The sequence below is a fragment of the Syzygium oleosum genome, unplaced genomic scaffold (genome assembly GCF_021117445.2).
Source record: "Syzygium oleosum isolate NSW1041296 unplaced genomic scaffold, Sole_v2.1 Sole_v2.04, whole genome shotgun sequence".
Classification (NCBI taxonomy): Eukaryota; Viridiplantae; Streptophyta; class Magnoliopsida; order Myrtales; family Myrtaceae; genus Syzygium; species Syzygium oleosum.
In genome coordinates this window covers 8,753,502-8,778,667 of record NW_026607488.1, presented here as the reverse complement: position 1 = coordinate 8,778,667, position 25,166 = coordinate 8,753,502, and the positions used below count along the sequence as shown (strand labels likewise).

The 25,166-nt window shown below is 39.9% G+C and overlaps 1 protein-coding gene across 1 annotated transcript; it reads left to right on the top strand.

The window, feature by feature from the left end:
- The first annotated feature begins 1,408 nt into the window (after window positions 1-1,408).
- LOC115679456 (uncharacterized) lies at window positions 1,409-1,849 on the top strand. Its single transcript, XM_030603057.1, has one exon. The coding sequence runs from the start codon at window positions 1,409-1,411 to the stop codon at window positions 1,847-1,849; it is 441 nt and encodes a 146-aa protein (XP_030458917.1).
- The last annotated feature ends 23,317 nt before the right edge of the window (window positions 1,850-25,166 follow it).

Below are 25,166 nucleotides of genomic sequence, written 5' to 3'. Positions count from 1 at the left end.
AATTTTTTATACATTATGTAAGTGTATACATTAATGTACGGAGAGAGATAATACCTTGCATACTCATTGAATTCTACCGGGCATTTAATGACGGCAAAAATGATAGACGATGTCGTCTAAGAGATTTGTTAGACTTGTTCCTCTCGTTCTTCATGTATTGGCCGGATTGATATAGATATATAAGTGACTGATAAACATCTCGACTTTTGAATTCATTAAAGTAATCACGTAGACTCTGAAAGATTCTCTCGCTTATCGATGGATTCATAAATTAGGGTCGAGATCGGGATCTCCATCAGAGCAAAAATCTAGTTACTATGTATCTTCGAGATAAGATTTTCCATACCTCATCGGTCTTGGGTTTTCTTGACGATAGCATGGGATATTTAAGAGGAAGATTAATGAAGATTCAAAACGAGTATATACTTTTTCCAATCCACGGGCCCTTTCCTACCAGGTGACAACAGCTGTCTTGTCATCTTTTGGAGGAAGATTTTGGTAAAAGCCTAGTTTGAACAGCTGTGGCAAAAGGCTATAATCCTTCATGAGAAGTGCCATAAGTAGTAAGTTCTTGTGGAAGGAGTTCCTCTCAGCACAGCTCTCTCCTGCATCTACTTTGCCCAAAAATCAAACAGAATTTGGACCACCGAATCCGATGGTCCCACGTGAATTAAGACCATCGTTTTCGACGATCCAGATTCAATTTAGTACGTACATTATGTTCGTTTTAATAAGGAGAAATGGCGAGAGGTTATCGATTTCAAAAATTGGTCGCACGATCCAACTTAGGGATGGCCCATCTCGGCCCCGGGGGAATTCGCCCCGCCCCCTACCTTCGTCTACATGAAAATTTATTCACGTGGTCGAATTATTATATGATTTAATTACGGAAAAACTATAATTTCAAATAGGTAATTGTGATATCGTTATTAACGTGGATATCCCGTGTTCTAATATTTAATCATTAATTATCATCGATATATTTAACGACGATAAATATATAATACTCTAGGTATGAACATATTGTATGTAATCATCATCCACACAAAAATTAACTTCATACAAAAAATAAATATATAAATGGGGCAGGCCCGGGCTAATTCGCGTCCCGCTCGCCGCGAATTTTCCCCTTTTAAGATCTTTCCCGCGGCGAAAGAACCGGCCCGTTCGGGCCGGCGACACGCTCCGGTGCCCCGAACCCGGGTCCAACCGAATTTGATCGTATCCGAATGTCACCAACCTCTTCTTTTTCCATCGTTACCCCCTCCCTGGCCTTCATATGTACGTGGCATTCATCATACTCGACCGAAAGAAGAAGAAGAAGAAGAAGAAGAAGAATCACACGGCCTTTCACTGCGTGAAACTCCACGGCGATCCGATCAACACCAAAAAAACTCGGGCGATCTCGATGGCTGCGATCAGATTCGCGCTCGCCATTTCCTTCGTGATCCTCACGTTGCTGTCTCGATCTGCCGGGAGCCTGGCGGATCAAGCCATTAGCCACCGACAGCGACGGCAGCAGCCGTCGAGCCACGACGTCTCCTCCTCCGTCCGAGCGAGAAGGATCGGCACCCGTGTGGTGAAGAAGCTGAGTGGTGGCGGGGGTGTTGGCGGTGGGGGTGGCCGTTCAGGTGGCGGTGGCGGTAGTGGTGGTGGTGGGTTTGGGGGCGGTAGCGGCGGCGGCGGTCGCGGGGGTGGCGGTGGCGGGTGCGGCGGCGGTCCCATTGGACGGACACCAGGGAGTGTAGTGAGGCCTGTTCCCACCGGGACTGATGGACCGTCAGCCGTCAGTTCTGGCCCGTCGACGCTCGTCGGCTCCGTCGTGAGTTGCTCTTCAACCCTAATCTGAATGTAGCCACCGGAAAATCAGGAATTTTGGCCGTCGTTGGTGTTTCCGGTGATAGCATAGTCATATGGTAGCCGTTCGACCATGACAGTGCGTCCAGAAAAAAAGAAAATTTGCTTGATAATTATAGAAATGCTTATGCTGAAAATTTTATCTTATTTTTTTTGTTTCTGATGAAATTTAGTGCTTGCATTTACAACAGTCGAAAGACTTCGAAAAATGGATGGTCGGGCATCCGACTCCAACCCCGAATTACTCATATTTAAGTGATGGGTCATGACGGTGAGTTGCTGTATCAGTTTCCCTTTAGTAAGCTTGCTAATCGTGGCCATGCACATGAATTATCGAAAAAGAGAAAAATAGCATATGGAGCTACGCACCTCCACGGATTGCACACTCTTGTCACAAGAAAGAAAAAAACAAAACGAACACGAGATTCGGATAACCGAGGATTAACTTACCGCGCCGCATCCATACATCGAACGAATTCGCTCGCTTTTCTTCTCTTAACGGTTTAAACTATACGGCGATTACCCATAATTATTAGGTTAGGGATGTAGATACACCGTCAAAGCATTATCTAATGATCATTGATTAGCTGGATAGACACCGCAATGCTTCGAAGGCAATCTAAAACTCCCACGGCAAGTTCTTCTCCAAAGCCCCTCCCGCCTCTATGTACGGACCATAAAGAATCACACTCCATGTTTATTTGAAAAAAGAAAAAAAACATCGTACCGCCGGTTGACAGGTAGTTTTTAATCGCGTCAGACCTGCATGATCAACGATTCAGACGATCTCGATCCAATCTGATGTTATCTAAAGACCGTCAAGTGTTACTCTTTTCTTTGACCTTGTATTCATAGCTCGCAACTTGCGCACTTTTCGTGGCGGACATCGAGTCACCATTGTCTTATGGCGCTACCGCTATGTCAATCTCTCGAGACCCTTGGGGTCGCGAAAGTGCAATTAAGTTAGCCAACAATGCCCGCGAATGAGAGAGAGGAGGAGAAGGAGAAGTCGGATCATCCATCACCGGACGGCGACATCGTTTTGTGCTCCTTCCACATGACACAAGTTATGCGACAACAGTGTCGACCCTGTGGTTGAACGAGTCCCCGTAACTAAACCAATACCTTTATCTGTGAAGCCAAACCTTGCGGTCAAAATGTCGCGTCGTGTAACCGCCGACATGAAATATCTTCTCGACACGTTGTGGTGGAACATCAATTGACTTCGCTAATATAAGTGGAATCGGGATATCACAAGTTTAGGACATCCGTAAGAATTATATTGGCAAATTGTAAAAAAATTCACGACTGAAGTGATAAAATTAAAAAGTATATGACTGAATTATAATAAGTTTATGACATTTTTGGATAATGTTTTAAAATTTTGATATATCTAAAATTTCTATAACTACGAAGAGGAGGGGAAATTTAAAATCGCGAGAATCTTGGCAGGGATATCGTTGGAAATTGATGAGTTATCCAGTAGGCAAATAGGAAAATCAATTTTTGGCACGAAAGGACTTGATTCGAATGGATATTGATAAAATAAAAAAAGAGTTAATACATCGAAAAACTTCAAACTGATATATTTGTGATAAATTTACCTCATATTATTTTTTTGACTACAAAAAACTCCGAATTAGTACATCTGCGATAAATTTACCATTTGTTAATTTATGTTAAATTTTACGGTCAAATTGTTGAGTTGGATGACACCGGACAGTTGATGGGTATACCAGTTTGGGGTTTTACCCTCCGTTTGTCATAAGTGTACCAATTTGTGATTTTTTTTTGTGGTATTCATATAATTTAAAGGAAACTAACGGAGAGTAAATTTGTCACAAATATATCAATTTGGGGTTTTTGCTCGTCAAAAAATTAATTTGGAGTGAATTTGACACAAGTGTACCAGTTTGAGGTTTTTAGTAGTCAAAAAAATTAGTTTGGGGTAAATTTATCACGGATGTACCAGTTTGGGATTTTTGGTTGTATTAACTCTATAAAAAAAAATATAACATATCTAACATGAGGTTAAAACTAACTTAAAGTTTTTCTAACGTATAAAAACGATCATAAACATGTGAATAACTAATGAAAATAAAATTAGTTTATAACTAACGCACAAAGTAGCATATGAAAAGCAGGCGAAAGATGCAAATTTTAGTGAAAACCATGTATATGTATCATATATATATATGTACCCGCCGCCGCCGGCCGCCGCTGCCGCCGCCTGCCGCTGCCGCCGCCCGCGGTCGCCCGCCACCGCCGCCCGCCGCGGTCGCCGGCTACCGCCGCGTCGCCGCCGCCGCCGCCGCCGCCGCCCCCGCCGCGCCGCGGTCGCCGGCGAAAAATATTTTCCGAAACTTTTTCATATTGGTCGCGAACACCGGAAAATTATGTTCCGGGAAAACAGTTTCCAGGAAAATGACTTCCGGGAAAATATTTTCCAAAAGGGGAATATTTTCCGCCAAACAAACGGCGCCTTAGTGAAAACCATGTATATGTATCATATACATATATATATATATATATATATATATATATATATATATGTACCCCGCATAAATGTACCAAGTATTTCACCATTAGACGTTCTTAGTTCGATTTCTCGCAATGTGGGTGGTCGAAAAAGAAGTATGCCAAAGTTGCCAACAATGTCGGTCGGGTTCGAATCGATGAGAACATCTTTTGTGAAATTGCTATGTCAAGCGGAACGCTAGTATGCTACCCCGACATACCTAAAGATCGATGTTTTTTTTGCATTGATAAGAGGTATTATGTCGACATATCATGTTGGATTCGACGGACCCCGAGCCGAACATTTGGTCGTACCCGCAAGAATTTTCTTCGGGGACTAAACGATAGCGATATTTTTCGTTAACTAACTTTTATTTACGCGTCACATTAATTTCATTAGCTAGTGACTTTTCGAAAGCAATACAACCCATATTGGGCGGTCATAGCCGATGGGAATTTCGGGAGAAACTGTCCGATCAATCCTAAATTTATAGTACTCGTACCAATTCAATCCTAAATTTTTTTTAATTTCGTCAATTCAGTTCTAAACTTTCACGTGAAATTCCTATATTGTCCTCTCGACCAATTTTCGTCGGGAATCGCTGACGTGGCGCGGCGACACGTAAGGCTGCGGAGATGACCGGACCGCCACGTCAGCTGTTTCCGGCAAAAATTAATCGGAAGGACAACATCGGAATTCCGCGTGAAAATTTATGACTAAATTGATAAAATCAAAAAGTTTAGAACCGAATTAATATCTACACGATATGTTGAGAACCGATCGGGTAACTTTTCCGGCATTTCTTCGACATTGCGTGTGGTGTAGCCAATGTTGAATAAAACGACTATTACGACAGAGACATGTAACTTTTCCATCTTTTTCCATTTTGGTCTCTCCGTTGTGTTGCCATGATGCTATAACGAGCCTATCTCACTTCTTTCCGATGCGGTCCGTCCCGTGCTAAATCGAATCCGGACCGTCGGAAACGATACCGGAATCGAGCCCCGTATATCCGTCAGGTCTGCGCGGCACTTTCTCGAGAAGAAAGGACTATATTTTCTCGTCCGCGCGCTTACTGAGTTCCAATCGAATTTGTCCATTTTCGACGTGCGGGCACGAATCCGTTCGCGACAACGAAACCTGGTTTTACCGCGCCGTTTCGACGACCCCGATGTTCTAGAAGATGTTGTACAAGAGGTCTGTTCTTGATAATGTACTTACTATTCTTTATAAGATCAGTTCTTGTTTCCAAAAGTAGTAATGCGGTCCAACTGAAATCAATTGCACCGGAGAATCGCCAACTGCTTCTTCTTCTTCTTCTTCTTCATCTAACATTGGCCTTTAAATATACGTGCAACATCACCATCGAAAGACAAAGGATCTCCAAACCTTTTCCCTTACGCGAAAATCGCCTTCCCGCGTGATCCGATCGAGGAGTCCGATCTCCGCGATCTCGATGGCGGGGATCAAGCTTGCGCTCGCCCTCTCCTTCGTCATCCTCCTGTTGCTGTCTCCATCTCCCGAGAGCTCGGCTAGCGCTCGCGGAAGCGCCGAGCCTGCGGATAAGACCATCAGCAGGGAAACGAGAGAGATTAACGTCCACGTGAAGAAGGGCGGAGGCGGCGGCGGCGGTGGCCGAGGCGGCGGTGGCGGTGGTGGCGGTGGCCGCGGCGGCGGTTACATAGGCGGCGGTATGATCTATCCGGTACATGTGGGTGGACATAAGACCAGCAACGGGACCCGAAGGTCCTCGGCCGTCGGACCTCGCCCGTCGCTGCTCGCCACCGCCGCTGCTTGTTCCTCTCTTTGCCTCGGCCTATTGTCTGCTTCAACTCTGGTTTGAATGTCCGGAAACACGGCTCTGGAAACACAGAAAAAAGAGAAGACAGCAACCTGCAAATAGGAATTAGGAAGTTGCTGGACCTTCTTCTGTGCACTTATGTTAAAAAGTTTGTTGCTGTAAAATTTCGAAGATTAACGCCCTTTCATATATTAGTTCGCATTTATTTGGTGGCGAGCAATGTAGCTAAATAAGTCGTATCGACAAAAGAAAAATGAACGATCGAAGGATCTGTTTTGCTTCAAAAATTATTTTGTAAAGACAGTTTTCGAACTTTTCGGAGTTTGGATGACGAAAAATCACTTAATCGACGGAAAGCGTCTTTCGCTCGCAGATGGAAACGATAAGTTTAGATCGGGGGGAAACGAGTTAATCATTTTCTTGGTTGATAATGTCGACAAAAGAAAAATGAACAAAGGATCAGCTTTGTTTTTCAAAAGTTGTTTTGGAAATATAGCTGTCGGACTTTGCAGAGTTTGGATGACGAAAAGCCACTCGATTGACAAAAAGAGTCTTTTCACATTCGGAAATGACTTAATCATTTTCTTTATTCCTCATCAATAGTATGCTGAGGCGCCTTTGTATAACCAACAGAAAAAGACGACTTGCTAATAGAACTATGAACTGCATTATTATAAGCAAACTCTGCTTGTGATAAAGCAACATCCCATTGCTTCGGCTTATCTCCACAAATGCTTCGAATCAAGTTTCCCAGAGTTCTATTAACCACCTCTGTTTGCCCATCAGTCTGCGGGTGAGCTGTGCTACTGAAATTCAAAGATGAATCAAACAACTTCCACAAAGTCCGCCAAAAATGCCCCAGAAATTTGCTATCCCTATCTGAGGTAATAGACTTGGGCACACCATGCAAACGAACCACTTCCTTAAAGAATAATCTAGCCATACTTACTGCATCAGAAGTCTTCCTACAAGGAATGAAGTGCGCCATCTTGGAAAATCTGTCAACCACAACGAAAACAGAATCCACGCCTCTTTGTGTCCGTGGTAAACCAAGCACAAAATCCATGGACAGATCTTCCCATATATTGTTAGGAACAGGTAAAGGCATATACAGACCTGTATTCTTAGATTGACCCTTAGCAGTCTGGCAAACATAACACTTTTGTACGTACCTACTGACATCTCTACCAACTAGTGCTAGTAAAATCGCTCCCGAACTGCAGCAATAGTTTTATCACGACCTAGATGTACAGCTAATCCACCATCATGTAAATCGCGAATTACCTTCTCTCGTAATGATGTCCGAGGAAGGCAAAGCTAATTGCCACACATCAGATAACCATCCTGCACATAAAATTCTTGTACAGGTTGACCAGCAGCACATGACTCCCAAATTTTTCCAAAGTCATCATCATCTGCATAACAGTCTTTCAGCTACTTGAACCCTAGAATTTCCTGGCTCAACGTAATCAACAAGCCAGCTCTCCTACTCAATGCATCTGATACAACATTATGCACACCTAACTTATGCTGTAATCTGAAAGGAAATTTTTGCAAAAATTGACATCATCGCTCATGCATATCTTTGCTAATCCTCTTCTGACTATTCAGATACTTCAAAGCTTCATGATCAGAATAAAGGACGAATTCTTTCCCAATCAGATAATGCTCCCAGGTCTTCAAAGCCCTTACGACAGAATAGAATTCTTTATCATAAGTGCTCCACTTCTGCCTTGCGTCACTGAGCTTCTCACTAAAATAGCAAACTGGTCTGCGCTCTTGAGATAAAATAGCTCATATACCCACTCCACTAGCATCACAGTCAACTTCAAACGGTTTATCAAAATCAGGTAAAGCAAGAACAGGTGCAGTACATAATTTCTCTTTTTAAAATAGCGAAACTATTCTTAGCTTCCTCTCCCCATAGAAATTTGCCTTTCTTCATACATTCAGTAATTGGGGGTGCGATAGTACTGAAATTCATCTGATTAACCCTAGAAATGATGGTCTCATATTTCGACAATTTCATATTGGGCACGATTCCCAATTTGGTTTCAAAATTCTTGATTTTCAATTGAATTTTGAGGATTTTTTTATTTTTATGTCAAATTGTGCAATTGGCACAACCATTGTGTAATTCAAGGTCCCAGAATCATTTTTTGTGAAGACACTATGACTTAAAAATGACTAGAAAAAATTTAATTGCAATTTTGGTTCAATTCGGGTTTAATTTTGCCCAATTTTGAGAAAAACACATACCCAATTGAGATTTTTCAAAATTGATGATGTATTAATGAAATTGGATTTAAAATAATACTAATGACTATTTTTATGGAATTTTCTGATTCCATTTACTATTTTTCTTGCTTTTCTCACTTATTTTTATTAAAATAAATTAAGGAAAAATGCAGAAAAATGCTAAAAAATTATTTTTGGTTTAGAAATAGGTTTCTAGGCTTGGCCAAGATTCCTAGTCCTAATTTTGAGATTTTTGAAAATATGAAAAAAAAAATGAGCTAAAAATTAGGTGTCAACAGACTCCCAACGTTGCCGTCGCCGACGTAGCGGGACGATGCCTGGTTACGCCAGAAGACCGGCGGGAGGTCGGTGGCCCGAGGGGTCGTTAATAACCTGGATACATGTGAACGTATGCTATGCATTGGTGGATGCTCGAAATCCGGAATATTGAGTTTGTTTCTTATGATTATGCCCTGATTTGAAATGTGCTTGTTTGATGAGTAATTGGCCATGTTATGGCAATATTCTAATGTGCAGGGCTTGTGTATATGCCGAGACAAGATAAGGATGCCTGTGATTGTTCATGGCACGTCGATTGTTCGAAGTGCATGTTTAGAATTGTTCGGAGGTACGCTTTGGCCTAAGCGAGGCTTAGGTAGTTGCTTATTGAGATTTATTCTCATTGTTGTAATATAACCATTTCAGACCCGCGACCATGATTGATCCGGAGATGCTGCCAAGGTACTATGGGGATTGAGAATAGGTCAAGTTACCCCGTCTTTTGAGTGCCCCTTTTTGTAGGGGAGTTAAGCTTACCAACCACCCGATCCTTTTTATTGTGCGTGGTTCGTCAATAGTGTCCTCTAGTAAGGCTTGTACCTTGTGCCGTTTGTAAGTAACATTATGTTCTTAAAAAGCAGTTTGTTGATGTGTATCATTCGTCTCTCTCGACTACCCTGTTTCATTGTATGTTGTATGGTGAGTTCGAATTTGCTTCCGCTCGCGTTCCTCATTTGAGTTAAGTTGGGTCGGCGGCAAGTCCTGGGATGTCGCATGCTTGACGACCCCGAAGGGATGTTGCATGCTCATTCGGGTTCGGGACGTGACATCCCTGTTGATTTGGTATCAGAGCAAGGTTAGCTCGATTCAAGTTGATCAAGACCTGGAGTGATAAGGACGATGACTTTGGGTAGTCAATTAGGGAGACCTGTTTGATCACAAGTTTAGAATGCTTAATGCATGCCCTGTGAATAAGTCATTTCCGAATGTGAAAAAAAAATGATTAAGACTCTTTTCGTCTTAATCTTTTCGTCTCTCTATTCCTCATCAATGTCGTTTCTTCTTCTTCTTTTTTATGATCTGTTTTCTCCATAAATCTCGTCGGAATAGTTATTGGAAAAGTCATAAACGTATTGTATGAATATCAATTCAGTCCTAAACTTTTCAATTTGACAAATTTATTTCTAAATCTTTTGACAATTTGTAAATATAATCCTTCAGGCTAAATTTGACCGGAAATCGCTGACATGGCGTTCCAGTCAATGCCGGCCGTGCTACGCGCCATGGTCAACGCCGATCAGTGCTAATGTGGACAAGTTTTATAATTTTTTTAAAATTATGAATTGTTTCTTCTTTTTTTTTCCTTTTTCCCTATTGCCCTCCGCCGGCCATCGCTGAGGCCCTTGTGATCGGCAAAGGGAAATAGGAAAAAAAAATACAAAAAGGAAAGAACATAAAAGGATAAAAAGAACAAATTCAGAAAATTTAAAAATAATTGCAAAAATTGTCCATATAAGCGCCAGCTATAGCATAAAGGATGGCTAGTGTCCACGTTAGCGATTGCCAATCAAAATTGATCGGAAAGACTGCATTACCAAATCGTCAAAATGTTTAAGACTAATTTGTCAAACTAAAAATTTAGAACTGAATTAACATCTATAAAATAGGTTTATGATTTTTTATTTGTGTCTACCATCTTTCGAATATACTGCTCATTTTCTTTTGCATTCCCAAAAAACACGATCATGCATAATATTTTATGTATACAATTTCATAACGGGAAAATTACCAAAACAGTCCTGAACCTATTGCAATTGTGCCAATTCAATCCTAAAATTTTTTTTGCCAATTCAGCCCTAAACCTTTTGTAATTGTGCCGTTTCAGTCCATCCGGCCAATTTTGGCCAGCCGGCGCTGACGTGAATAATTTTTAATAATATTTTATTTTAGTTTCGAATTATTTATTTACTTATTTTCTTTTTCTTCTTTTTTTTTTTTGGCCTTCCCTTCTTATTCTTCCTCTAGCCGGTCGCCGCGACCTCTAGCAAGAGTGAGGGAGAAAAGGTTTCGCAACCTACGCACAACACATCATATCGATAGAATGCTATTCGTATATTTCAATTAGTTTTTTTTTTTTTTTGTAAACCTTGGTTATGGGGTTCTTACGCTTGAACGGTAGACAATCATCTTCATCTTGCACAAATGCCAATGATAACGGAGACTACATAAGCTGTGAAAGGCACTCAAATAAAAAGACAAACCAATTTTCATCATGATTTCAAAATCCCTTAATGCTAACGACTTATGTATATTGTTAATTATAGTAATGTGAAGTTTGTCTTTTTAATGGGAAAAAATATCCGATCAGTCCCAAACTACACATTATACTACACATTATAAAGGGATTGAATAAACGTTAATGAAAAGAGACAATTATTTCGAGATTCGAAATATATTTTTAGGGAAGTGGTGGTAGTATGAAAAGATATTCAAATTACGACGACCATTTCTATTGGAAAAAAAAGAGAGAGAGAGAGAAATTAAAATGTCATAAAAAAAATAAGGAGGGGCTTTATACAATGGGCTCCCAAAGATAAGAGAAATTGAATACGTCAACGAAAAGAGAGATTTCATGGCTCTCCTAGGCGCTGACGTGTCCGTCGATTGACCAATCATCGAGTGCCGAGTGTTATCGATTTCCTCGGCTTTTCCATCCGAAAGGAATATATTCTCGCGAAACTTATCTCAAAGGGATTGTTTAGCTGGATAGACGACACTGAAGTGAAACTAGAGATCACCAGCTTCTCCACTTTGCGTTCGGCAAAATCTCATCAGGACAGGTTCTCCTTCAAAGCATTTAATTTACTTATTTGCAAAGAGTTAATGACGTCGTAACCAAGAACCAAATGCCATCAAATATCTGTCGGCTATCCAAGAACAGGTGCCCATCAAATATCTGTCGGCTATTGAGGTGTTTGGATATTTTAGATACTTTGTCGGCTGTCCAAGAACTTTCTCTTTGAGTCTATTTCAAGATCGGCAAAAGAACACTACAAGTGCCATAACTTGTGTACGGCGCTCACTTTGGTGCCATAAAGTTTTTTTTGGATCACTTTAGTGCTAAAATTTTTGAAAAACGATCATTTAAGTGCTAAAATTTTTGAAAAACGATCACTTAAGTGCCAACTCCGGTGCCGTACACAATTTTTCGCCGGAAATCCGACGTGGCATTTTTTTTATTAATTTCTGAAGCTGACGTGGCTTGCCGGAGGCTCGCCGGAGATTGGCACTTAAGTGATCGTTTTTCAAAAATTTTAGCACTTAAATGATCGTTTTTAAAAAATTTTAGCACTGAAGTGATCGTTTTTCAAAAATTTTAGCACTGAAGTGATCCAAAAAAAACTTATGACACTTAAGTGATCGTTTTTCCTCCGACTTGGCACCAAAGTGATCCGAAAAAAAGTTATGGCACCAAAATGATCTCCGTACACAAGTTATGGCACTTATAGTGTCCTTTTGCCTTTCAAGATCTTGTCAGCTATCCAGGTGCTTGAAGACTTCTAAATAAAAACCTTGTTCGAATATCTGTCGACTATCCAGATGTTTTTGTTCAAGGACACCCTCATCCCCCGAGTTTTTCAAGAACCTGTCACTCTCCAGATGCTTGAAGGACTCTCCATAAATCTCCTCCAAGTACGTTTTTTCTTTGAGACTTTTTCAGGAACCTGTCGGAAATCCAAGCCCTTGAAGATTTTTCAAAGAAATCTCATCATCTGTCAATGTTCCAAATCCTCTAGTTTTTGCAAGAATCTGTCAGGTATCCATATCCGTGAAAACTTTCCATGGCTTTCAAATTTGTCGAATAGCTATCGAATTTTCGAGATGTTTATCAAGTCCCACCCAATGAAATTTTCTTGTACGTACCCAAATTTACTCTCTCGGATTCCCGAATAAGTAGTTGAAGGTACGTTTTACATCAGCAACTGCATTTTCATTACATTTTATTGTATTAACAAATGGGTGTAAACTCTTTGAGTTCCATATTCCCAACAAAAATATTTGTTTTCATCGCTTTGCATTTGCATCGTCAAAATCTAAGGTATAATTTTGTCTTTTGAATGAAACCTGTGCGAGCTTCCCTTCAAAGAGCGGCAGCTATCGACACCTAAATTTTGACGACCCATTTCGGTATTTATTATATAAAAAAACTAAGGATCAACTCTGACCTCTAAATAAAAATACATTTAATATTAACATTTTTGAGCATGTTGGCGGAGCATCGGCTATGGGTGTAATTCTCTTAAAGTTCAAGGGAGGGTGGGTTGGTTTGATTTGGACGAGGGTTAATAATATTGGTGCTCATCTCGACCAAAGTTGGCTGGGATTGCCCAAGTTCACTGAATTTCAAAATAAGATTATCCGTCTTGGTCTAGAAATTTAAATTAGACTTGGACTCGAGGTTGATTCAAATTCATATTCAAAATTATTTCAAGATTAATATAATTCAAAATATTTTTTTTCTTTTTTTTTCGAATTCAAAATAGGTTCAAGATGGGTCAAACTTGGAGAAAGGAAATGTGATTCAGTTAAGATCATTTCCATTTGGAGATTGGACTAAGATTAATTGAAATTGAAAGGAAAGTTGGGACGGGCTGGATAGAAAAGAATACTTTCATAAGAAAGTGCATATTTTTGGTTGGGTGCAAATTAAATTTTGTCATATATTTGGTGATCAAAGAAAAAAAGACAAGAAAAGGAAAGCATTCACAATATATGGACTGAGATAGGCATATATAGAGGTTCTCTCTGAATTTAAATTTGTACACATGGAAAGAAAATCAATCTACTGGCCTTCCCTTTCCTTGTTAAGAAAAAAATATATTTAAAAATTGCCACGCCAGTATCAGCCGGCCGACCGGCAAAAGTTGATTGGATGGACTGAATTGACACAAATACAAAAGTGTTAGGATTGAATTGGCCAAAAAAAAAAGTTGATGACTAAATTGACACAATTATAATAGGTTCAGAACTGTTTTGGTAATTTCCCCGTATAGAAAGGGGGACATTATAATATACAAAAAGGAGACGACTGCGGTAGATTGATTTTCTTACAATATACATTACAATATACAAAAAGCGAGGTTTACAATTGGGAAGAGGAGCTCGTATACTGGACAATGATCACCCCTCCACTATTGCACGACTCGCGTACTCCTTTCTTTGCAAGAAACACACGTGAAGGCAGAGAAAGCATATAAGTCAAGAAGTCACCGTGACCATCATGCTCGGAATCCTCCAGTCCCGCCCGCGACGGTTCTTGCCCAGCGAAGAGCTCAGTCTAGCGAACTCCTCCAGCCCTTACCAGGAACACCTGCACCTGCTCATCAGTTAGATCTCTGGCAAGTTTTCCAACTCGCGATTGGACGCGCACCAGCGGCTTTCTTAGCATCCCATCGATCTTGGCGACGTCCCGGCGCAGCGTCGCTTCAATTCCACCGCATTTACTAGTCCTCCAACGGTGGTTAAACGAGTCCCAGCCCCCATCCGAGGCCCGCAACCGCTCACTGCAACTCCGGCACCGTCACAGCAAGGCTGACACTTCCAGCAAACACTTCCAGGCCAGATCTCCGCCTTGCATAGCAGTCCCGATACCAGCTGCTGCTTGCTGTCCAGCTCCTCCCGCCGTCGCTGCACAACACAGACAATATCTCTATAGCCCTGCCAGTTGTTTGTACCAAAAAGTGACCGGGTCACGGATATGTGATTAAAGCAACAAGTGTTGTTAGACACGTGACCAATCGATGTCAAAGTTAGTGCATATTGATAATCTTCACCGATCTGTTGTCGATATACGATGACGAATGGATAATGATAATCGATAAGGGTACCGATTGATAAAGATCAATGAGCTATCAAAGTATTGGAAGAAAGAACGCATCAATATATGATTGCGAGTTTGAAGCCACCGGAGAATATAGAGATTGCAATGGGACAGTTAATATGCATTTTTATTGGAACAATCGCTTGGAAATAAGATCATGACATCATGGGACCATGGGCAAAAGATTTTCAAAATAGAAGAACATGGACACAACCGTAAGGATCTGTCGAGAGCAATTATGGCACTACCACTATAAATATCATCACCAATCGCCTATTTATTGAATCCCCAGCATGAATCAAACAAAATTTACTATCTTTCAATTTACTTTCCTATACTGTACTTTTACTTTCTAGACTCGCATCGTAGATTAAATTCCGACGCTTTTCTTAGCTACAGCTTCTAGATCCGTGAAGTTAATTAAATTCCAGCGTGTATCTTTATCCTGGGTGTTGCATCGTCGATTAAATTCCAGCGTAATTTGTTAGCATTCTTATGATGTGCCGTCGATTAAATTCCGGAATAATTTGTTTACATTTGTTTATGCAATAGAGTCTGTATTTTCCAAACCTTATCATTCATTAAATTCCGACATGGTTTGCCTTTATACAATCCTGTTGAAATTCAAGTTGTTGATTTCCTTATCACTTATGAAATTTTATGTGTAGAGTCGCCACAGGACCTGTTTCCTTTAATTAAAAAAATTGAAGAACGACTTTCGGTGAAAGGTATTTTGTTGCAGAAAAAATTCCGGCGAAACATCTGGTCTTCCTAAACAGATCAATATCCAAAGGATTTACTCAAATCATCACCTAATCTTAGTACTTCCAAGTCCTTATGAACCACTTGTCATATTAGACTTATTCTCCTTTTGTCAAGGTCCTCATCCTATTAAATGCCATTCACCAAACTTTATGGAGACCAATATCATCAGTCTTCCTGAAATTACCATCACTTCATCACAATGATCATCTACAATTATCAAGTAGTTATTTAACTAAAGATAGTTTTGGAATAATACCATAGGGAGTTTTCCGAACATCTTGTTCTAGACTCCATTTGCATATTGGCTTATGCATGTGTTAACTGTTCCACACAAGTAAATGTACGCATTAGTAGTTTTCTATTATTTTGGCATATTCAAAACATCATAGGAATTTTGTCAACACATCGTAAATTTGGATATTTTTTTTGAATTACTACGACTTATAGAGAGAGTTACGATGTTCTATCATGACCAAGAGGAAAACGTCTTAATTTTGGAATACATTTATGATGGTTTATGGATGTTTACTAGTCGTAACCAAGATCAAAACATTGTCAATTTCGACTTTTTTATTAGTTATGACTGTTCGTGACCAAGATCAAAGTGTCGCAAATTTGGATTATTTCAAAATTACGAATATTTACCAATTTTTATGATGATATGTTGTGACCAAGAACAAAATGTCGTAAATTTTGATTTTTCTTAATTACAACGGCTTGCAAATGTTTATGACATTACATCGTAACCAAGAACATAACATCGTCAATTTGGAAATGTTTTTATGGTAACTACAATTTACAAAAGTTAACAATGGTCTATAATGACTAAGAACAAAACATCATAAATTTGGATATTTTTCAAGTGTGACGATTAAGAAAGAGTAACGATGTTTTGTCACAATCAAGAGCAAAAAATCTCATATTTGGGTAATTTAAATTACGACCACTTTTACAAAGGTTTATGGTGGTTTGTCATAACAATGAACAAGACATTGTAAACTTGGAAAATTTTCAATTATGACAATTTACAAAGAGTTAATGTCGTAACCAAGAACCAAATGTCGTTAATTTGGAACTTTTTTAGTTCCAACTGCTTACAAAAGTTTACGACTGTCTATAATGACTAAGATAGAACATCGTAAATTTGGATTCTTTTAATTATGATAAATTTACAAAAATGTTACAATGTTGCGTCATGACTAAGCGCAAAACATCATAATTTTACAAACATTTACGACTGTTTGTCATAAAAAGAAGATGAAGAAATTGCCATAAATTTAGAATTTCTTTAACTAGGATGATTTACAAAGAGTTATGACGTCTTAACAAGAGCAAAACGTAATAAATTAGGATGTTTTTTCAATTACAACTATTTACAAAAGTTTATGATGGTTAGCCATAAATAAGGAAAAAACGTCATAATTTTTATTTTTTTAATTACAACGCTTTGCGAAGGTAACCATGAACAAATTGTTGCAAATTTTATTTATTTTTTAATTATGACAGTTTTCAAAGATTTCGACAATCCACCCTAACCAAGAACTTAACATCGCAAATTCAAATCCTTTTAGACTACGACGGCTTGTAAAGGTTTGCAACAATCCTCGTAACTTAGAACATAAGCTAATAAAACTTTATTAAATTTGATTTTTGCCGTGATATGACGTCAATATTCTAGGGGATTAAAGCCCCATTTGCTTGTGCTTAAAGCATTGTAAATTTCACTTTTAGTACGTCGGACGTCCATTTTCTGGTGAATCGGACGTCCGACCTCGTGTGAAAAATGGCAACCGGTTGCGACTGGCTCATTCAACGGTCATAAGATTAAAACCTTAAAAGTCTCCGGCTAAGCATTGGTGGATTAATTCGGTGTACGATACACCAAATGTACCTCAACTTGCGCGGTTTGTTTTGATAACTCAGAGGAGGCGAAAATTACTGAAAAAGTCTTAAACCTATTATAATTGTACCAATTCACTCATAAACCTTTTTTTTTTACCAATTACGTCTTAAACTTTTCACATTTGTGCCAATTTAGTCCATCTGGCCAATTTTGACCAGTCAGCACTGACATGGTCGTCATCCGTCTTACGTTGCGTGACCGACGTTGACGTGGATAATTTTTTAATATTTTTTTCGATTGTTTTGATTTATTTCTTTCTTATTTCTTTTTTTTTCTTTTCTTTCTCTTTATTTTTTTTTCCTTCTTCCCATGGCTAGCAACCCTCGCCAAACAACGACAAGGGCAAGCTCAACCTCGCTTCTGGCCAGTCGCCGAACCATGGCAACAAGCCAGAGGAAGAAGGAAAGAAAAAAAAAAGAAAAAAAAGGGAAAAAGAAAAAAAAATAAATAAAAATATTCGAGAAATATTAAAATATTATTAAAAATGGTACATGTCAGCGTCGGCCGATCAAAATTGGCTGGATGGACTAAATTGGTACAAATGCGAAAGATTTAGGTCTCAATTAATCAAAAAAAATATTTAAAATTGAATTGAAACAATTGCAATAAATTTAGCTTTTTTTTGGTAATTTTCCCCTCGGAAGAGGCTTCTAATACGTGAAGCTCATTGCTGTACAGTCCAAGCGATGAGGCTGCTAATACGTGAAGTAGCAGTACCGTACGTCCAAAAGTATTAGGATTTCTAGTGCACTTATCTTTTCGAAAAAAAATTCTCACAAAACTTATCTCGTGGTGATTGTTTAGCCGGATAGACGCTGAAATCCAATCTCTCCAATCTTAGATGATAATTCGTATTTTGAGTGAAACTAGAGATCACCAACTTCTCCACTTTGCGTTTGGAAAATCCTCGGAACAGATTCCCCTTAAAAGCCTTCGCCTTTAAATACAACTCGTTGAACCATCAAAGACACTGCAAATCTTCCTTCTCCGGATCATAGTTCTCATCTAACTTTGTCTTCGCAACTGGTAAGCTTTTTGAAAGCTCTCATGGCGGTCATCAAGTTCGCGCTCGTCCTCTCCCTCGCGATCCTCGTGCTGCTGCTGCCACGGTGCCAACCCCTGGAGGTCCCCAACTACCAAGGCACCGAAGATTGGCCTGAATTGACCGCTGGCCGGCGACACCAGAGAATCAGAGAAGAAGATAGGACCGGCTTCAACATGAGGCGGTTGGGCGGAGCCATCCCCGAACCCGAACCCGTCCCCATCACCGAACCCGAACCTGTCGATGAGCCCGAATTTCTGGCGTGAAGAACAGCGACCTCTGCCGTCAGGTCTCGCCCGTCGCCCGGTTCCTTTGTTTCTTCCTCTCTTTTCCTTGGTTGGGTGCGCTAGGATTCTAGATTGAATAGAACCCACAAGTTAGGGTTGGTTGTAGTGTCGTACTTATTTTTCTTATAACTCCTGAATCAATTTGGACTCTTGATTATTTGGTTCCCTTTATCTTCATGCAGTCCTGTTTTTGAGTTTCCTTGCGTGTAAACTTCTGTAATACATGTTCATGATGTCAGCAGTCGTAATAAGTCTTGCATGGATCGGGTATAAAGAGTGCCATAACTTTTGTACGGCCCTTGAGCGTTATAACTTTTTTTTTGACCACATGAGTTCCATAACTTCTAAAAAAAGGGTACCGGTGCTAAACATTTTGAATAATTTATGGCACTATTAATTGAAAAGTTATATAGCACTCAAGTGATCGAGCACTGAGCTCCGTACATAAATTATGGAATTCTAAAGTTATAATGCTTGTGAATCATTTTCTTTTTTTTTTTTACTTTTTTTTCCCTATATATATATTTAAAGAAAATATTAGAAGTTCTTGTTTAGGCCTATCACAAAAGAAAATTGAAGATGATCAATTGATGTATGGGAAAGCAAATAGGAATGTGAAGAAGAAGTTATTCGGTTCTCGGATTTGTATCATTTCGTCCTTTACTAGTTTGTTCTACTGTGGTGGTTGTTTTCATGAGGCTCGTGAAGGCCGATTTTAGGTGTATGATTCTACCATTCTTGATTTTTTTTTTTCCCTGTAGTGGTAGGTTTCTGATAGAAAGTTTTTTAACGCAAAAAAAAAATGTTTGATTTGTGGATAATTACCAATACTTTTATGAAATCATCAACTAATCTCCTATCAACTACCTTAAACTAGATAAACTTACCGACTCTTAATATGGATTCACCGATCTTTATTTGAGCAAATTACCAATTCGATTAGATCATACGGTTCATCAACTTTGAGTCACTACTTGTTTTTTAAAAGTTAATTCAGTTTTGTTATCATTTATCAACTTTGATAATTTCTAAATAGTGTTGGTAAATTTAAGGCGTTAATAAGAAATGCAAATAAGTCTTGTAAACTATAAAAAAAAATGGCAAATTAAAAGAAAACGGACAAATATCGGTAAGTAAATTAAATGACTTTTGTTAACCGAATACTAAGTGAAATATAATGGGAAAAAACTTAGTGAGTTATACTAATTTAGGTTGGTAATAAAGATAGTAAATGTTTAAGGCTAATAAAAGATGTAACTCCATAGAAAGTCGGTAAATTAAAAAAATTTAGCGTTGCTAAGTAATTCAATTGGGAATTGGTAACTCAAAAGTAGTTGGTAATTTAATATGACAAAAGTTGGTAATTCACTCTAATTTACGTTGGTACTTTCATATAGGAGTTTGATTAATTTGAATTGTTTTTTTTTTTTTTGGTAAAGATTAATTTGAATTGTTGGTAAGTTATGCAAGTAATAGTTGGGAAGTTAGTAGGATAATCGATCATTTGCAAACTAAAAAAAAAGCCGGTAATTTTGTAGAAATATCAATAAGTTACTACCAAGTTACTTGGCACTTATCAACAATTAATTAAAATTCACCACTACGGAGAAAATCCGATTTTTGTTTTACGGAACAATAAAATTGTGCCTCGTAAAATGAAGATTGAACCCCTATTACTCAGCCAAAAGGATAAATAGGAAAATAATCTGAAGGGAGGGAGATGAAGTAATTTTTCACGTATATAGGATGAGGGCGGGAAAATGAAATCCTCGACTTGACAGGACTTTTTGTGCCCCGACTAATAATATCTAATAAAGTAGTCCTCCTGTCCCATGTACATCGAGTCCTAACACGAGCCGAAAACTCATGCTCTTAGGGACAACTTTGGAGTAAAAGAAAGATCGACGAGTGCAGCTCGATCTTCGATCAAGTCTAGTTTGTGCCAGAATAACCTTGGCCTCCTAAATTGCATTCTTCATACATATAACATAACTATCCACGCGATCGACACTCACTCTTTTTCCTCCATAACTCGAGGCGTCGGCGATTCCGTGGTGGAGATTACAATCATGCTCGACCCTTTCTTCTATTATCCGTCTGCTGATGTTTCGATCTATAAAGAGCTCGACTTGCGGAGGCTTGAACTATGTGGCTAGGGCCATTGTCTTGCATCTTCCTGCCTTCTCTCCTGCTAGAATTACTTGCGCTCTCAATGCAACGAAGATGGAGCTAGTAAAACCAGTCTTGTCTCCAATAGTGTGCTTCGACTATTTCTTCGTGACCCAGAGATTTTTGCAACTCCATGGCGGAGATCAAGTTTGCGCTCGCCCTTTCCTCTGCAGTTCTTCTGCTGCCGTGCCAATCTCGCGAGAGCTAGGCTCCCAGTTACGCGAATTATGTGGACAAAAAGTGTTGGCCAACGCAACCAGCAAAAGAGAGTAGAAGCAGAATCGACGATCCCGGCTCAACACGGTGGTGATGACTTTTATTAGTGTCACAACGATGTCGTCCTCGGCCGTCAAGATCTCAGTCCGTCGCTCGGTTCTAATATTTGTTCCTCTCTTTCCCTTGGTTTAGTATTTGCCTTGGTCCTTTTGCTCGGGAAGTTCGATCGTTCACTTGAAGAAGGGTTTGCGTACGCATTCGGATCAGATTTACATGGAAGCAACACCCTCGACCATCAAATCAAGTCCAATGTTTTGCTGCATTCTGTTGCCTCTTTTCTCTCTTTTCATCTGCTGCTGGTTTGGGATTCTCATCAAATGTTTATAGAACGAATAGCAAGTTCTTGGTTTGGGATTCTCATCAAATGTTTATAGAACGAATAGGAAGTTCTTTTCAAAGTTCATAGACAAATGAATATATGTTGGTAAATATATATACTCATTGAATTCTTTTGCTAGCTAGATAGACTAATTGAATTGATTTTCCTCGATACCTTTCTGCATTCGTACCAAACCCACTTCCAAAAATTATTGGATGCTCTAGTTCCATGACTCCCAATCCTGATTTGTGATGGGTAAACTTAATGGGACGGGTCTGGGTCCGGGTTCGGGACGGTATCGACCATCCCTCCCAAACCCGTCCGGCTTCCGTCCCTATTTGCAAAGTGAAGAGAAAGTGCTGGCAAAACCAGTAACTCATCCACCATACTCCTATTTTCTTTTCCTCATTGAAACAAACACTATGCAAGGTGGGAAAAAGTGCTGCACTTCACAAGAAGCTTAGAAGCCAAAAAGAAATGTATAACGCAGACTCACCAAAAACTGAGTCAGAATGGCAAGAAATAGATATTCCGCTATGATATATATGAATGATGAAAAGAAATTATTGATAAAAGTGCACGGTAAAAAAAATTGCATAAATATTTATGGAAACACAAACATATTTCGAGATTCGAAATTGCTTTTGGAAAGACGGTGTAGTATTCAAAACATTAAAAATGTAATGTTGAAAAAGTGAGATAAAATAAAAATACGAATTCATGCATCTGTATTTGAAAAAAAAAATGATTGAGATATCATCAAAATAGGAGGAGCTCGAGTCCATCCATTAACCAATCATCAAATGCCAAGTGTTATCAATTTTTTAACATTTTCACCGATAGATAAAAAATATTTCCATAGAACTTATCTCATGGTAATTGTTCAGCTGGATAGAAACTAAAATTCAATCTCTCAAATCATGATGATAATTCGTATTTTCAGTGATAATAGAGATCACGAACTTCTCCACTTTGCATTCGGAAAAACCTCAGAACGGATTCTCCTTAAAAGCCTTCGCCTTTACATACAGATCATTCACCATCAAAGACATTGCAACTCTTCTTCTCCTGATCATAGTTCTCGTCTAACTTCGTCTTACGCAGCTCATAAGCTTTCGCAGTTCTCATGGCGGTCATGAAGTTCGCGCTCGTCCTCTCCCTCGCGATCCTCGTGCTGCTGCCACCGTGCCGACCCCTGGAGATCCCGAACTACAAAGGCGCAGAAGATTGGCCCGAATTGGCTGCTGGCCGGCGACACCAGAGAATCAGAGAAGGAGATAGGACCGGCCTCAACATGAGGTGGTTGAGCGGAGCCATCACCGAACCCGAACCCGTCCCCATCATTGAACCGGAACCGGAACCGGAACCCATCCCCATCATCGAACCCGAACCCATCGATGAGCCCGAACCAGTCCCTGGCTTGAACCCAAACCCTGTGATCACAATGCCGATGCCGATGCCCGGAAGCACAGCGTCCTCGGCCCCCGGGTCTGGCCGGTCGCTCAGTTCAGTTGTTGGTCTCTTCTCTCTTTTCCTTGGTTGGTTGTGTTAGGATTCTAGATTGAATAGAACCCCAAGAAAGAACAAGTTAGGGTTAGTAGTAGCAGTGACGGATTTATTTTTGTTGAAAATTGAAGACGATCAATTCGGTGCTCGGATTGTATTATTTTTTCCTTGACTAGTTTGTTCTACTTTGGTGGTTGTTTTCATGAGGCTCTTGAAGGCCGATTTTAGGTTGGATGATAGTTACCATTCTTGATATTTTCTTTTCTGTAGTGGTAGGTTTCTGATAAAAAGTTTTTAAATGTTAAAACAAAGCACCCGATTCGTGGATAATTAGCAATACTTTTACGAAATTATCAACTTATCTCTTGTCAACTGCCTTAAACTTACCGACTCTTTAATATGGATTAACCAATCTTTATTTTAGTGACTTACCAATTCGATTAGATCATCTGGGTCATCAACTTTGAGTTGCTACTTGTTTTTTTTTTAATTTAATTAAGTGTTGTTATTTATCATCTTTTATCTCTTTTTATACTTAGGGGGTGTTTGGTTGGGCTTTTCCAAGGAGCTTTGAGCCTCCAAAGCCCTTTGGGGGAATTATTTTGTGTTTGGCAAATCATTTTTGGAGTTCTTTGGCCAAATGCTGGCCTTCTCAAGGCTGAAAGCCCAGGCGGCCGTCGCCCGAGGTCGCGCGACCTCGGGCCGCCGCCCGGGTCGCGCGACCCAGCATCGCCGCTGAGGTCGCGCGACCTCAAGTGCCGTCGCCCGGGTCGCGCGACCCAGCGGCCATCGCCCGAGGTCGCGCGACCCAAAGCGGCCGTCGCCGGTCGTGCGACCCCCGCCGAGGGTCGCCTGGCCTCGGGCGACCGCCGGCGGCCTGCTCCGGCGACGGTGGGTTTGTTTTTTTTTTAATAAATAAAATAATTCTCAAAGTCCATTTGCAAAAAAAAATTCACCAAACACTATATTTTGGCCAAAGTAGCTTTACAAAATATTTTTACCAAACACCATTTACATTTGCCCAATGGGCTTTCACTCAAAGTTATTTGCATTCCCCCAAGTAGCATTTTCAAAGTTGAACCAAACAGGCCCTTAACGCCTTATATATATCAATTCTTATGTGTGGCTTACAAGCTTTTCTCCTACCAAACGATTAATTTTAGTTTACCAACTCTTATTTGAACACCTTACTGTCAATTTTTCTATTAACTTACTAACTTTTATTGACTTTACTATCAATCCATTAAATTCCTCCCCTTGTTTTAGAAATTACAAAGCCTGATTAGAGCGATTACTCTTCCATTAAATTGCTACCTTACCAAGCCATGTTTATTGATTATTTTAAATTACCAACTTCTCTAACCAAATATAATTTTTTTTACTATTCCGTTCGTTTTTCTTTTACCGAACTACAAAATTTTTTTCCTCGTAAAGTAAAGATTGAACCCCTATTACTCAGCCAAAAGGATAAATAGGAAAAAAATTCTGAAGGGAGGGAGATGAAGTAATTTGTGCGAATATAGGATGAGGGTGGGAAGACGACTGAAATCATCTACGACACGGTAGGAACTTTTGAGCCCCGATTAATCTCTCGCAAAGCAGTCCCCCAGCCCCACATACATCGAGTCCTAACATGAGCTATGGACTCTTGCTCCTGGGGACAACCTTGGAGAAAAAGAAAGAGCGATGAGTGCAACCCGTTCTTTAACCAAGTCTAGCTTGCGCCGGAAAGACCTTGACCTCCTCAATTGCATTCTTCGTACATGTAACATCACCATCCACACGATCGACACTCACCCTTCCTCTCAAAAGTTCGTCCCCAAACAAAGTTTCCTACATAACTCGCAGCGTCGGCGATTCCGTGGTGGAGATTACATTCAAGCTCGACCCTTCCTTCTATTATTCATCTGCTGATGTTTCAGTCTATAAAGAGCCCGACCTGCGGAAAAATGAATTACGTGGCTGGGGCCATTGTGTTGCATCCTGTCTTCTCTTCTGCTAGAATTACTTGTGCTCCCAATACAATGAAGATGAAGTGGTAAAGCCAGTCTTGTCTCCAAGAGTTTGCTTCGACTGTTTCTTCGTGACCCAGAGATTTTAGTGACTCCATGGCGGAGATCAAGCTTGCGCTTGCTCTTTCCTCTGCAGTTCTTCTGCTGCTGTTCCAATTTCGCGGGAGCTTGGCTCTCGGTTACGCAAATTATGCGGGCAAAAAGAGTTGGACAAAAAGACCAGCATAAGAGAAAAGAAGCAGAATTGATGATCCTGTGTGTCTTTCTGACGCTGTTCCTGGCTCAACATGGTGATGATAATTCTTACAGTGTC